Below are 14,872 nucleotides of genomic sequence, written 5' to 3'. Positions count from 1 at the left end.
ATGGAGAAAAGAAGAGCGATAGAAGAAGAAAGAGAGGCTAAGAAGTTTGAAATTGCGGAGCGTAGAGAAAGAGAAGCGTTAGAGATGGAAGAAAGACAGAAAAAACGCGATCATGAAAGAACTATGAAAGAGTTGGAGCTTAAACAAGCAGAGATAATGCATGAAGGTAAGGATAACGATACAGATACTCACCATCCTAGTCCTAAATTCCCAAAGTTACCAAAATTTTGCGATGGGAAGGATGAAATGGATTCTTACTTGATGAGATTTGAAAGATTTGCGACTGCTATGAAATGGCCCGAGACAGATTGGGCAACGTCTTTATGTGCTCTTCTTACAGGTAAGGCACTAGAGGTTTATATTCGTTTACCTGCCAGTAAGGCCATAGAGTATAAGGCACTAAAAGCAGCACTGCTGTATGCCTATCAACTCACTGAAGAGGGCTTTAGAATCAAATTTAGATCAACCCGCCTTGACAGTGGTGAGACCTACACTCAATTCTGTGATCATATCAAACATTATTTAATCCGTTGGGTTGAAGTTGCTGGAGTTCCAAAGTCATTTGATGGATTGGTTGATTTGCTCTTGAAAGAACAGATTCACAGAGTTTGTGGTAAAGATTTGAGCATATTTTTGAAGGAACGTCAGCCAAAAGACTTAAAAGAACTCGTACGTATCGCAGATCGATATGTTGAGGCTCATCGATCTAAGCCAGATAGAAAATCACCAATATTTGGCAATAACAAGACCAGGCCTAATCAGCATCCAAATCAATCTCAACCACAGGTGCAACCCAAAAGTTCTGATAAACTTACCAGGTCTTGGCGAGATTCCCGCACATGTCATAAGTGTGGTAAAGTTGGACACATTGCTCGTGACTGTTTTAGTCGACGGTGTAATCCAACTCAGGGCAGTAGTAGTGCTAAACCAGCTGCAAGTGTACTTACAGAGTCAACTACTCGAGAAACAGAGTCGTCAATGAAGAATGCTTCAACACCGGCTGAGACAGTGGCGACGTATTTGCTTCTCAGAGACCATTCTGGTCCATCATTGTGCAGCTGCGGCAATCCTATTTCAGGAGAAGATGTAACTTTATCATGTGGTCATACTCTTCCAGTGGTAAGTGCAGCATGTACTGATGGGGATAGGATGCCAGTAAAAGAGGGATACATGGGACAAAAAAGGTCTTGGTCCTTCGAGATTCAGGTTGTAGCACAGTTGTAGTTAGGAGAGACTTGGTGCAAGACAGTCAACTTACTAATCTGCTGCAGAAGTGTGTTTTCCTAGATGGTACAGTTAGAACATGCCCAGTTGCAGAGGTTGCCTTGGACACACCATTTTATTCAGGTACTGTCAAAGCGATATGTATGTTGAAACCATTGTATGACGTAACCATTGGAAACATTCCTTTAGCAAGAGACCCTGCAGATCCTGATCCATTGTGGGCACCAGCAGATATTGCAGAGCAGGAGAAGAGTCACGTGTTTGAGGCCAGTGCTGTCGAAACCAGAGCCCAGAAGCTGAAGAAGTTGAAGCCATTGCAACCACTCAAGACTGCTCTGGGTGGAGCAGCATATGGGGTTCCAGTATCTAGAGACGAACTTCAAAGAGCTCAGAGGGAAGATGAGACTCTCAAGAACCTTTGGAAGGCAGCAACGACTAAGGAGGTCAAGGTATCAAGCCGCGGAAATTCAACCCGTTACTGGGTAAGAGATGGCTTGTTGTGTCGTGAATTTTCTTCACCCAGAATAAACAAAGGTAAAACTTTCAAGCAGTTGGTTGTTCCAGGTCCCTACAGGAACTACGTTGTGAAAGTCGCCCATGATTCCCCGATGGCAGGGCACATGGGAACTCGTCGCACTACCGACAGAGTGACTTCGAAGTTTTATTGGCCAGGGGTAAATGGAGATGTCCATCGCTATTGTATTTCCTGCGATGTTTGCCAGCGAACGGTGGCTAAGCGGAGCATCGTGAAGGCGCCACTTGGAGAGATGCCTTTAATTGACACGCCATTCCGTCGTGTTGCAGTGGATCTAGTGGGTCCTATCACTCCCGTCACTGATCGAGGAAACAGGTATATACTTATAGCAATGTTCTTGCTAGACTTAGGTCAGCTGGTTTGACAGCCCGTCCCACAAAGTGCTTCATAGGATTTAATGAGATTGATTTCCTAGGCCACGTGGTTGGTGGAGGCAGTCTTCAACCTCAGCCAGGTAAAGTAGAGGCAATCTTAAACGCGAAAAGACCTACTACAAAGAAGGAAGTCAGATCCTTTTTAGGGTTAGTGGGGTACTATCGCCGTTTCGTGCCCAATTTTGTCAAGTCACAAATCAACGAAAACATACGGTTATCCCACCGAGATCTATCTTAAGACTTAGGTTTCCGGGCTAAGTGTTACAAGAAAATCGGGACCAGCAGTTAGGATCTTATCGCTCTGATTTTGCCAATTTCACCCCGATCATACCGGGACTGATATTTACCGACCGATCTGAACCTGCTGCATCAGGGATACCGCTCTATCATACCCAATAACTCAGCTCATACACTCGAGATGTTTTTGTCCTGCGATCGAAATCTTACTGCGTCACACTCATCTCTCACTACCTTAAATTCACTATTAGAAAAGCGTCTAGTATGTACAGATAACAATAGGAATCACGGAAGTAGAGCTGGACTTCAACACGAACAAAAACACAACAATGTTTCATGGCCGAACGGTTAGATAATTCCTTTACAACAGAAAATGCGTCTCTTGCTGGCATCATTTACGCCTGATCGTGCTGGGACAGAACACTAGTGGCTAAGATACATATGCGCGCGAAATTCAAATAAAAGCCATTGGTTAATACAGGTGGTTCACAATAGTGCGCCTCCAAGAGTTAGCACTGCGTTGGCCAATCACAACGCTCGAAATCTGTCGACCTTTTCCAAACGCGCATTGGGTCGACAGATTTCGCTCACTGTGATTTGTCAGCGCGTTGAAAACCTTTTAGGCGCTCTACTGTGAAATGCCTGGTATTTACGGGAATGAAACCATTTACTTTGTTAGGGCTATTTTGCGAAGTATAATTAAACAAGAAAAAGAAAATGCGTATTTCGCGTCTGGGACTGTCCTGACAATTTCCTACAAATTCCATCTTGTTTTCATCAGGCAAAAGGACATTCCGCCCGTCAAAAATCCCCGTCTTCTTCCTCATCCTTTCTTGCTTGTTTCAGCCTGGTATTGTTGGACATGTGCTTCTTTCGAGCTCTGCAACCTCTTAGTCCGTTTTGGTGAAAGAACCTGTGACCTGTGGACAGTACCAACTTCATCTCTGAAGTCTTCCATTCCCAAAACAGGTTTTCCTTGGTTGCTCGAGGCTGAACCACACTTGTCTAACCAGTGACTTCTAATTGATCGGTGTCAGCCTGGGTTCACAGCCTGATTTTAAAAGGATTTTGGTTGTCCGTAGGCCCGATACCCCTGTACGATCGTCTGCACAGATGAACATGTTACTTCTTGTTTACTTTATAACAGCCACGTGGGCACGACCTCGCCAACAGGTTTTGCATAGAATTTATAATCAATAAGAAAAGGGCATAATGCAAGTGATATAAGGCCATTTCAGAGCTATTCAGGGCTATTGGAAAGGAATCATGCGGCGAGTGACTTTGATACTATATGTTAATTGACGCACTATTTCCGCTATACCATGAGTGAAACTGTGAATAAAGTCATCCAAATGGAAATGATTTTAGAAACCTTTGATAGAAATGAGAATTGTTGACATTATAAACGACTGGAAAGAACAGAAACTGTAGAGAAAAGAGTTCTAAAAAGGAATACATGTGACAATATTCTGTTAAACCGCAGGTTATTAATGCTAGGGCACAACTGTAAATGTGTATCGGTCTGGTAGTAAACGGTCGAACACTGCGCTCATAACAGCATGTTTGAGTTTGGTCTCGGGTATGGTGTGCATATTAAACATTTAATCCAAACGCATCTCTGTTTTATTAACAGTCTTCTTGCTCTTTTAGTGATATCTCTTTAAGAACAAGGCAATTTTATCTTTGTCTCTGGTGATTTTGTACCTTTTTTAAATCAAATGCTGGTTACACCTCACAAAAATAGCGATATTTCTACTTTGGACTGAGTTTTAATTTTGCGTGCCATACTCGAGTGTATCTTCAAGAGAACTGTATTTGGTAAAATATGTCCCAAGAATTTCCCAACTGAGGCAGTATCAAAGCAGATATATAGTTCACTCCAGCGGGTAGAAGTACCTATTGCAGTAAATGCTATGGTTTCAGAAAGTCCTCTCGACAAAATTGCATGCAAGACAGCTAACTGGAAAGACATATTTTCTCTACCTTGGTGTTTCTTCCTATTATAAAGCTGATCTTGACGTTCCTGGAGCTATATGAAGTGCTCGCCATGGTGTCACTGGTAAGATTGTGTATTGAATTACTCATTCGGTTAGACAGGATATTTAGGTTTCACATCCGTTTTATTCTTATACTGATGTCGGCAAGGAGGGACTGATGAGTTATTAGGTATAATAGGCAGCACGTTTAGGGTAATTTGAGATAAATACGTCTATTAAGAAGTGACGTTGCCCAAACCATACATGTTCTTGCAAAAGAACAAGCCTGTCTAACGCCTGCTCACTGCAACAATATTGCACCGTTAAAGGTCACCAAAAGAGGGAAAGTGCATGGTAAAGGTACTCCGTCCGTTTTAAACCCCGGCATTGCGTGATGATAGTCACCCTGTGATAGTTATTAGCAAGTGCCAACTTTAGATCTGATTTTACTGGGGACTTCATTGAGATCAACCCGAAAGGGGGGCCTGGACTGTGGCCATTATTCAAGGGGTACTGAAAGCAAATATTCAATAATTTACAATTTACTGTTCCTGATTTGTTATAACGCCACTTGTACCGACGCCAAATGCCATCGTTTTATCATACTTTTTGACATACAAAGAAGGAGCAAAATTTCCGTTGTTACCAAATATGGGCAATAATCCACTGTTTTCCGGCAAATGGAGAAGCAAACGCATCCTGATCGATTCTCCCTGGTCTTCATAAGGATTCATGGAGATGCAGATCAGCGTGGTTTCAAGCGTACACGGTGTGTCGCTGTACTGCCGTTTTTGTTTCTCCTTTTTTACATTTATCATCCCTTTCGTTATCCAACCCAACGTTTTGCCTGTAAATTAACACTTCTTTATCCGCTAACAACTTTCGGAGCTCAAATGTTTTTTGTGGAGTTTCCTCTCTGATAAGAGCTGAGCCAGTAACTACGCAGATATCTTGTTTCACCAGCCTAGTGAACGTTGTATATACATATTATGATTACTGTTACTAAAATCAGCTGGTAATAAACAGGTTTTCCATCCCATTTGAAAATATTTTAATTCCAGTTCAACAGTTCTGACATTTAAAATCGCCCCATTTTATTTCAAAGTATTGTCACCACATTTAAAACCTGTGTATGAAGAATATTCATAGGCCAAATTACAGACTGCATTTTCTCAGCTATTTGCACAAAACGTGTTGCCTTCCTCATCCATATCCTCCTCTTCAGAGTCTGTGCCTTCATATGAGGGTGTGGGAGGGCGTGATTTCTTGGTGATTTGTTTCCTTTTCCCTTCTCCTGTCTTTGTCACTTCTTCTTCTCTCGGGCTTTTTTCTTTTCTTCAGCCATTTTCTTTTTTCAGCTGCCTTACCGTTCTCTTTTCTTCTGTTGTTTCTCTTGGGCTCGGAGTTCCTCTTGTGCCTGTTTGGTTTTCATTCCCTGTATGATTTCATCAGCTGTCATTACACGAGATGTTGTTGTTTGTCTTCGCTTTTTATTGTCAGTTCTGTTGACAGCAGCTGTTGGCAGTGGTAGTAAATCTGTCAGCCACTCGTTTCCAATCTTTGGTTGTTCCTGTGGTGCCAAGCTTGCCTGACTGTTAGTCACTGCTAATGATGAACTAGCTAGTGCTGAGCTGGGTCTACTCCTAGTAGTAGTTGATGCTCTTGATGTGCTGGGGATATCCCGTGGCACTTGAGATACTGAGGTGTTTGGGGTTTCTTTCGGCAGCAATGAGACGTCTTGTTGCAGATTAGTGTCTGCCTCACTCTCAGTATCTTCTGTTGCTATTTCCTCTCTTTCTGCCTGTGCTGCTTCTTCTGCGTCTGTTTCGACCAACACCCATGCCTTGGATGGCTAAAATGCCTCCTTTGGCACTGCTGCAGGGGAGATTCCAGTTGCCCAGAAACAACTAACGGCATTCGCAATAGTGGCTCCTTGACTGTAAGCTCGGCAGAAGAGCTCTGAGAACTCATATCTTGTCACGACTTTGCCTGGGTTTTGGCTCATGTAGTTGGCACATTCTCTGTCATAGACCATCTTCAATGGACCAAGAACTGTTCGGTCGAGAGGCTGCAACCAGTTAGTTGTGTGAGCTGGTAGGCACAACATCTCAATCTGATTTTCTTTCGCAAACTCAACAGTATTAAGGCCAATATGGGATGCATGGCTATCGACAATGAGGAGAACAGGGCGGGCAGGGGGATCTGCTGTGCAAAAAACTTGATCCATTGGAAGAAGAACTTTGAGTTCATGTAGGATGTGTCTGAGCAGCCAAATAATGTCCCTGGTGGAGCATTGTGCGTCAAGGCTGGGGATAATCTTGACCCTCTGAAAAAAGGGGGAACAAACACTTTCCACAGCATTTGCACATGCCAGCACACTGGTGTTAAAACCCCGCTCAGCACTCGTCTTAGAATGAACTTGCTTCTTTCTTTTCTGGCCAATTATCTTGGTGGTTTGTGGATAGACGAAAACCCAGTTTCATCTGCGTTGAAAATCTGTGCAGGTTTGTCGTTCAGTTGTAGCTCTGTTAATGTGGTTGCTAGCAACTTGAAGTAGTGCTCCACAACCACGTCATTCATGGCTCTGGCACGGGCAGCAGAGAGGGCTTCTGGCTTTGTAGTGGTCAGCTGGGGATGCCGCTTATAGAATTGCTTCAACCAGTCGTAGCCAGCCCTCTTGGTGATCTTGTTGAATGGATGGGACCTGCCAGATTTCTCAACAATGGCATATGCGGTTTCACATACCAGTTGTGGGGTAACGCCAAATAGACGAGACTCCCTCTCCAAGCACCATTGGGCCAGCCTGTCTTCCTCAGCTTTGGTGAGAACTGTTTGCTTATGCGCTGGCGCATCTTGATCTACCAGGTTCTGCACATTCTTGTCAATGTTGTTCTTGGAGCATTGAATTGTTTTGATATATCTCGAAGACTGAGACTGATGCATCTCGATGAGGAGAGCTGTTGATGCAGTAGCAAGTGTTGCCAACTACTACTACAGCAACAGCTCTCCTCATTGAGTCTGCCTCCCATTTATTTTGAGGCCTGCACTTCAATGCACAGTATATTCACACCATTCTACTTTATAGAAATACAAAAATACCAAGACGGTATTAAATATAGTCACATGGTGATACACGTAGCTGTAATGAACAGTCAATAACTTAGCTCTTACTGAGAAAAAAAATACGGAAATGGTTAATACATGTACACCAATGGGGCAACTGGCCCATGTGGACCACTAGCCCCCAAAACTGGTGGTCTAGTGGCCCCAAATATTTTCAATATGGAATTATAAATGAATAATGTCCAATATTGTAGCACAATTACCATTAAAATACATTTCTTAATATTACAACTGAAAAATAAAAACAAACTAGTGAAATGAGCCATACAATTTCTGAACAAAATGTTTAGGATTTTAATTTATATAACGGTTTGCCCGTAATAAATTAACATCTTCCCAACGCAAAAATACATCTTGAAAATGTTTAGGAGTTTTCAAAATAAGAACAAATAATAGTGGTCCTTTTGTTATCCTTCAGCAAACCAAGATGATGCAGCAACACAACACATTATCAAACCATTATAGGCGATTTCTGTAGTTGTAGAAAGCACATATAAGGTCAAAGGCCACATGCCTTTGCTGTGCCCAGTGAGGGCAGCAGAGCAGAAACAACTTCCAAAATCCTTATAGGAGTGGGCCACTTGCCCCGATGGACGAGTAGCCCCACATTCCCCCTATGTGCACTTTATCCCCTTATCCAATTATGCTTGACAACTGATGAAGACTAAATAACATACCAACGGTATTAATTTTAAATAATATTTGACGAATACAATCTCCGAGTATTGAAGTAGCTTAGAATTTTCAATTAAGAAGCAGTGGGTAGAAAGAATAATATTTTAAAACAGCTAAGATCTCAAAGTAATTAACTTATCCCTAATGTACTTAAATGGCCGACGCGAGTCACAGGGAAATCGTTATTTGTTGTTTGGCTGTTTACAAAAGTGATTAGGTTCACTTTTGAAGCTCCTGTCATTTTGTCTTTAGTTGTGTATATAAATTATGTGTGTTGTCCGACGTAATGATGCCGAATAAACCCTTATCCTGTAAAGGCCCGTTGCCAAACCAGAGAGGGGGGTTCGTTAAATCCCAAAGTGAAATTGTTGGAATTGTGAACACATATTTTTATTCAAAGGCCTATCAAAATGTGCTTTGGAACAAGTTGCATGTTTGTCGCGACCGAAGAATGAAAGTAATACTTTTTAACTTCAGTTTTCAATATGCCCGGCATGTTGTCAATTGGCCTGGCATGAATTTGCTCGTGGAATGCTATAAATATCTCAGAAAATCCCCCAAAAAACTTGAAGTTCCATAAAATTGTTAAACCATTATTACCTACACCCTCTTACTGAACTAAAATTATTAAAAAAGAAAAAAAGTGTTTTGGGGCGCATTTAATCAAAAGAGTTCAATTAGGATTTTGGCAAACAAAATCGGAAAATTGTGGCTAAATAAAATGTCATCAATCCTTGTAGTGGGTAAATGAAATCGACATTTATGAATCAGAATATTTGGAGTTTGATTAAATTTCACCTTTTGTGAGACTGGAGGTGAAATATGGCTCCAATCCATACAAAACGTTAGAAGCTAAAATACGAAGTAGCCAACATTAGGGTCCCCACCATTATCGGATACGCAGTCTTCAAGACTTAGTGTAAGCAGCGCGCAACCCAGTGTTGTCATTTAACGCAAACGTTTCCGAGTCCCTTTTAAACAGTTACCAAACGACCAGTGCAATAATAAACAACATGGAGTTCTCAACCGTAAAAGACAACAAAGAACAGATACACCACACGATTTGTGAGAGGTGAAAAGTAGTTGGTACACTTACTAGTCTATTAAGTCTCTCTGGACTGGTTTCCCTCATTTCCAACACGCGAATGGGGTTAATGTAAACAACAACCAACGAAAACATGACTGCCTTGTCCCTGCGTCGGAAGCGCTGCGCTGCTTGCACACGTGGCTGACGGCGGCGGCGGCCCGGGCTAGGCTGGGCTAAAACATGGCACAGTGCAGCGTTTAGTAACTGATTTCATTCTTCAAATGTTGCTGCAAAAGCTGCCCTGAGTTTACGCCGTAGGGACATTTTCAGAGTGAGAATCATAAGCCATGGTATGTTCCGAAAACTACGATATATTAAAAAAAAAAAAACTCCAACAAGCGGAACTCAGAAGCAAGCGGGGGGCTTTGTTCAAACCCCGACCCTCGCAACCCACGGGCCTCCTTTTGTGCACGGCCTGTTGTAACCAAAATACTGAATAAGTGAATATGTCATGCACACAATCCAGTGTGTACAACATTTCTGTCCTTCATAATTGATATCAATGATATTAAATGCTTGAGCGCTAGATAGAATATGGAACTACTGTGCGCGTACCCCAGCCAAAGAATTATACATTATTGGCACCGTCAATGTGTGCACACGTATACTGGGTTGCGGTTTGCAAATGTGCGTCACACGCTTTCTAAGGCGCTAGCGCTGCAGAGCTGGGTTCAAACATTCTGTGAAGCCGAAAGTGGGAAAAGCGCTTGTGAACTTTCAATAATTTTCTTAATCAAATGGACATATTGTTATATGTAGTTAGAGCCAATGATCAAATATCACTTCAAACTAAGCAGAATCTGTGCAAGAAGTGTTACAAAACAAATATTGACGGCAATACGTCAAGGTGCAGTGTAATTAGCGTCCTCCGGTGATCCATGCAGCATCCCATTTTCCCTCGCCTTGGAGAAATAGCATACACATATGGAGTGGCAGTGAGGTCACTAGTGCACACCTATGTCCCCGAGGGACTGTGAGTGACCAGAAAAGGGTTCCCAAGGCCGAAAGCCGAGGGGAAATAGGACTCTCCTCTGGTCAATCACAGGCTCGAGGGGGCATGAGCGTGCACTAGTGACCAAATTTGGCCAGTTCATATGTGTTTTATAACACACCTTATATTAGCAAAACATTCTTTGAGGGTTTTAACTGTTTTAATTCAACTTTCAATAGCACTTCAAAAATTGCCAAAAAAAGAAGGTTCATTTTAATTTTGACAGAAACAAGCTAATTTTGAGTCACTGGGTACAACTAGGAAAAAGCATCTTCCAAGGTGTGAACTGTTTCAATTTAGGACAACCTCTAGAAGGCGCAATAACCAATCAAAATTGTCAAGACTAGTACCTGACCAGGCACTAGTCTCTGGAATAGACATGCGTACGCAATGTCTAGGCGCACGTCGAGTCATGCTGAAGCCAAATTCATGTACTCTCCTATATAAGTGAACCACACATGACCATATTTCAGCCAACCAGGATAAAGAACCAGGAAGAAATGTGTTTTAAAATGAGCTAGTTCATTATTCAAAAAGCTTATGCCCATATTGAAGCGCGGACTTGCGAGCGTTCTTTGTTCCTGAATGTCCTTACCTTTTTAAAAGACAGAACAAGTTCATTCTGTACAGATTAACTCCGAATGCTAGTTTTACCACACTGATTGAAGCAACTAACTCTTGTTAACAAATCAATAGAAGAAGTAAGGACAAATCCAGCTTTATCTTTTATCATACACACTTACGCACCAAGTAGGAGAATACGTTATGGAACATGGCACAAACTTTTTTTTCAATTTTGAAAGGATTACATTGGCAGTAGCTAAGGATGGATGAAGGCATAGAACTGGAATATTCCCTTTATTTTCCTTTATGTACCTTTTTCGAATACATTTTTGTTGTACTCGTGAGATAAGGCATTTGACTTTTATTTGTTCGAATTGTGCAGCTGAAACGAACACCGTCCTTAATGCTGTTGCTGATTCTGACGCTGTGGCTTTCCAGCAGTCACTGTTTCGCCCAGGAGGAACCAAAGGCAGCCTCAAGTTGTTGCAGTGCGTGCTTCCAAGGTCAAGCCGGAGCACCAGGCGTCCCTGGGATTCCTGGAAGTCCTGGAGGTCAAGGACCTCTTGGCCCCAGAGGTGACCCCGGCATTGGCCTGCCTGGACTCAAGGGGGACACCGGCGACCATGGACAGAAGGGAGACCAAGGTGAGCCAGGGATAAATGGACTGCCAGGAAAGCTGGGACCTGCGGGTCGGAAGGGAGATATCGGTGAGGGGCAGAAAGGTGACCAAGGGGAGCCAGGAATCCAGGGACCACCTGGTGAAAAGGGGCAAAAGGGTCAGCCAGGACATGCTACTCTGGTTACACCTACACCGCCCTCTGCCATTGCATTCAGCGCTTACCGCACGTCCAGTTTCACAGGTAATGGTGGAGATGTCATCATCTTTGACAACATCGAAACGAATCTCGGCGATGGGTATAGTTCGCAATCAGGCGTGTTCTCTTGCTCGGTACCTGGTACCTATCTTTTTACTGTTAGTTGTTTGCGTTTGATAACAGGAGCACGACTTTATGTGCGGTTGAAAAAGAACGGAAAGGTCATTTTTTCGCTCTTCGATAATCATTCAAATTATCATCACCAAGCTAGTAATTCAGCAGTCATCGTTTTGGCTTCGGGGGACAGGATCTGGATTGAGATTGGCGGTGATAACAGTGGCATTTATAGTGATGGCAGCAAATATGCATATTTCTCTGGTTTTCTAATTAATGCAATGTAGCGCACCTCTGAACAAACCCAATGCCATTAGTTTATCGAAGACCCAGCCAGCTATTATGACTGTGTAAATAAACTAAGGCATAGTTTTGATAGTTTCTGGGAATTAATATTGTTCATATTGTTAGCCTAATAGCAAACCCTTTTTGAACGAAAATTCCGAAATTATCATAAGATTTTTTGAAGAGGGGTTATGGAAAGAGTCTAGGACCCTCCATTTGCCCCATAGAACAATGCTATAGTCAAGTCCATCACAAATCCTTTCCAAAGTCCCTCAGCAAGCCAAGTCACAACACAATTAATATGTATTGGAGCGAAAAATTACATAGGAATGCGTTTGTAAAAGATTGTTTGAATAGCTTGTGACTTATCTTTTTAAGACTGACTGCCCTGCACTGTGATGGACTCGAATAGAACATTGCCGTAGCGTCATACAAAACTATGCACGTCTATTTTGATTTGGAGGTTTACATCAAAAAGGTTACGGTAGTTTAAGATATCTGGGATCATTGATGTAATTTTCTGTCAGGATTAACGTAATCAGATGAACCTATAACACGCTCATTGACATTACGCAAAGAGATTTTTCCCCTTCAAAATCGGCAAGTGAGCAACATTTTGAGCGGTGTCAACCAGTCCAATGATTAACTGCTGCTCTCAAGAGGTATGTCACTTTACTTCGTTGGATTATAAAATAGTTTCATGTGGACACTCATTACATTAAGAAGACTAGTTTCACTTTCACTCACGGACAATTACCCTGGTCTATCTAAAATATAAGTAAAAAGTATACGAACACTTGGAAATGTTTCTTTAACTAATCAACCTAGTTATGATGTCTTGACTAATACAAGAGGACTAATGGTTTTTAAATTTGAAAGTTTTTTATAATATAACGATCTGATTTGTTTTTTGAACGTGTTACGTCAGTATTATGATGAAACTAAAAAGGTCAGGTGGCTGTAAATGGTTTCAAACATTACCTATGAACGTTTAATGTATCAAATACACTTCAGTTAGAAATAATTTTAGCATGTGTGGGGTCCACACTTATAGCGGGTCAGTGAACAGGTGTACATCATGTTTTGTCCTTCTATACTAGTATTTACAACAAAACAAAGTCGAGTTCATGCAACACTAGTAGGGAAAGCGAGAAAGGAGAAGGCGTTTCTCCTTGTGCATGGTGGTACACAGACATCACAGAAACAGCGAAACGACAACTGTTGCTCTTCCACGTTTTTGTTCGCAGAAGTATAGTTCATGAGGCATCAATCCATGTCTGGCTCACCAGGGTCGATCGGTATAGGTTGGAAGCTATTTCATTTCTTTTAAATCATTTTCGGGATGTACTTTACAGTACACAATGGCAGGAAACGCACACCAAAAAAATTAAACATAGAAACAGAAAAAACTGACCTTACAATATTTAACCCACCCCACTGGATTCCGAAACGACTGGTACGTTTTTATGCTGGTGATAAACTGACTGTTGAAAACATCTTCGTTCGATACAATGAATGACTTAAAATTACTTGAAAGTTTCTCTGTTATTGTTAGTCACCATAGAATATTGTTTTGAAAATATGAATTGAGCAAAATACTGAATACACTTTAACTAACTGAAAAAGTAGTTTAGACCCAGCGCTCTTCCTTTCACTAAGAAGATAAAGGTAGGTGCGATTTAGCAGCAAAGTTTATGCTTTCAGAATAAATGTAGTTTCCGAGGTACAGGTGATGTGTCATCAGAGTCCCATGAGCCGGACCAGGTTGTGATGTGAATGATTGTCCGTTTCTACAGCTTGGTGTTGCTGTGGCTGTGGGTCCAGAATTGTGGCAAGCTTCCCAAACAGGTGGCGATCGTAACTGATTAAAGCTTATCCTAGGGTTAATCCCATGTATATGTTGCTTACCGCCAGCCGCGTACGTGAGCAAATATGGGCTGATTGGTGGTGCGAGGCGAATCATTTCCTGCACACTAGAATCAGCAAATCCCGGACTTACTTCAGGCTCGTGACAAATGTGCCACTAAATCCTTCATTCGGTTACCTCTCAGAGCTCTGTTGGCCTCTCACAACGCTCCAATATGTTAATTTTTATTATGTTTCCTCTGTTTTGTTCTGACTGCTTGTAGTGAATAGTGGAAGAAGTGTTGAATAAACCAGCCACCTTTGCGTAAAATGGCACAAAAACGTCTAAATGGGTCTAAAGGCTGTTCATTCGTTGTGATTACTCTCAATAAATCATGAGATATTAGCCTCATTATGTTAGAGCTTTTGTTGCTCCATATTACAGGCAACGCTATGTGCCTTGAGCAGAAGCACCCCCCTCATCAGTTAAAAAGAGCCATGTTGGTCGGGAGTATTCAGTTTGTTGGTAGCGATGCGTAGTCGTTCGTGAACCAGCAAAGTTCGGTTTGTATCAAGGTCGCCCGCGTTGAGAAGAAAATTGCGCCCTCTCTTGACTCAGCCCGAGGTTCATACTTCAACCCCAAACATACGTCCAATACGTGCCGTTCACTCTATACCCTTCAGAGGAGGGAACTATGGACCTTTCCAATAACAATACAAATCTTCTTGCGCGCACAACTATGAGCACATACAAACCCCTGTCTGTTCCAGCATTTCGATGTGAGTGCCAAATTTAAAGACAAGCAATTGTTGCTTTTCCACCTCAGGACACTGAAAACTTCACTTAGTTTCGAGAAAATTGTGTTGAAGTATCGGGCAAAGGCTGTAATAGAGACTCGATTTACATTCAACAGGCCAGGTTATGGTTACAAAAGCTCTCTTACACTGTTTTCTCTCATTACACAATGAAATGTCTGTAAACTCATCTCTTAGCAGCAGAGCTGTAATCAAGTCATTTTTTTCCCAA

The 14,872-nt window shown here is 42.0% G+C and overlaps 2 protein-coding genes across 2 annotated transcripts; one reads left to right on the top strand and one right to left on the bottom strand.

Moving 5' to 3' along the window:
* The first annotated feature begins 4,207 nt into the window (after nucleotides 1-4,207).
* On the top strand, nucleotides 4,208-14,195 carry LOC110977962 (uncharacterized). Its single transcript, XM_022232514.2, has 2 exons — nucleotides 4,208-4,429; nucleotides 11,169-14,195. The coding sequence occupies exons 1-2, from the start codon at nucleotides 4,418-4,420 to the stop codon at nucleotides 12,000-12,002; spliced, it is 846 nt and encodes a 281-aa protein (XP_022088206.2). The 5' UTR covers nucleotides 4,208-4,417; the 3' UTR covers nucleotides 12,003-14,195.
* LOC147795868 (uncharacterized) lies at nucleotides 6,199-7,289 on the bottom strand. The gene is made up of 2 exons (XM_087130829.1): nucleotides 6,820-7,289; nucleotides 6,199-6,775 (listed from the first exon to the last, which is right to left on the bottom strand). Exons 1-2 carry the CDS (start codon nucleotides 7,287-7,289, stop codon nucleotides 6,199-6,201), a joined length of 1,047 nt encoding a protein of 348 aa, XP_086986955.1.
* Nucleotides 14,196-14,872: the final 677 nt, after the last annotated feature.

Source organism: Acanthaster planci, linkage group LG20 (genome assembly GCF_054643075.1).
Source record: "Acanthaster planci isolate LZ-2023a linkage group LG20, COTS_SCS, whole genome shotgun sequence".
Lineage (NCBI taxonomy): Eukaryota > Metazoa > Echinodermata > Asteroidea > Valvatida > Acanthasteridae > Acanthaster > Acanthaster planci.
The sequence above is the reverse complement of the archived record's forward strand: the minus strand, read 5'-3'. Positions and strand labels throughout refer to the sequence as shown.

Bases quoted from the DNA above. Each gene is read 5' to 3' on its own strand.
- LOC147795868 (XM_087130829.1), bottom strand. From the start codon at position 7,289: ATGCATCAGTCTCAGTCTTCGAGATATATCAAAACAATTCAATGCTCC. The intron at 6,776-6,819 runs GTTTTCGTCTAT...TGGCCAGAAAAG, and splicing joins TTCAACGCAGATGAAACTGG to AAAGAAGCAAGTTCATTCTA.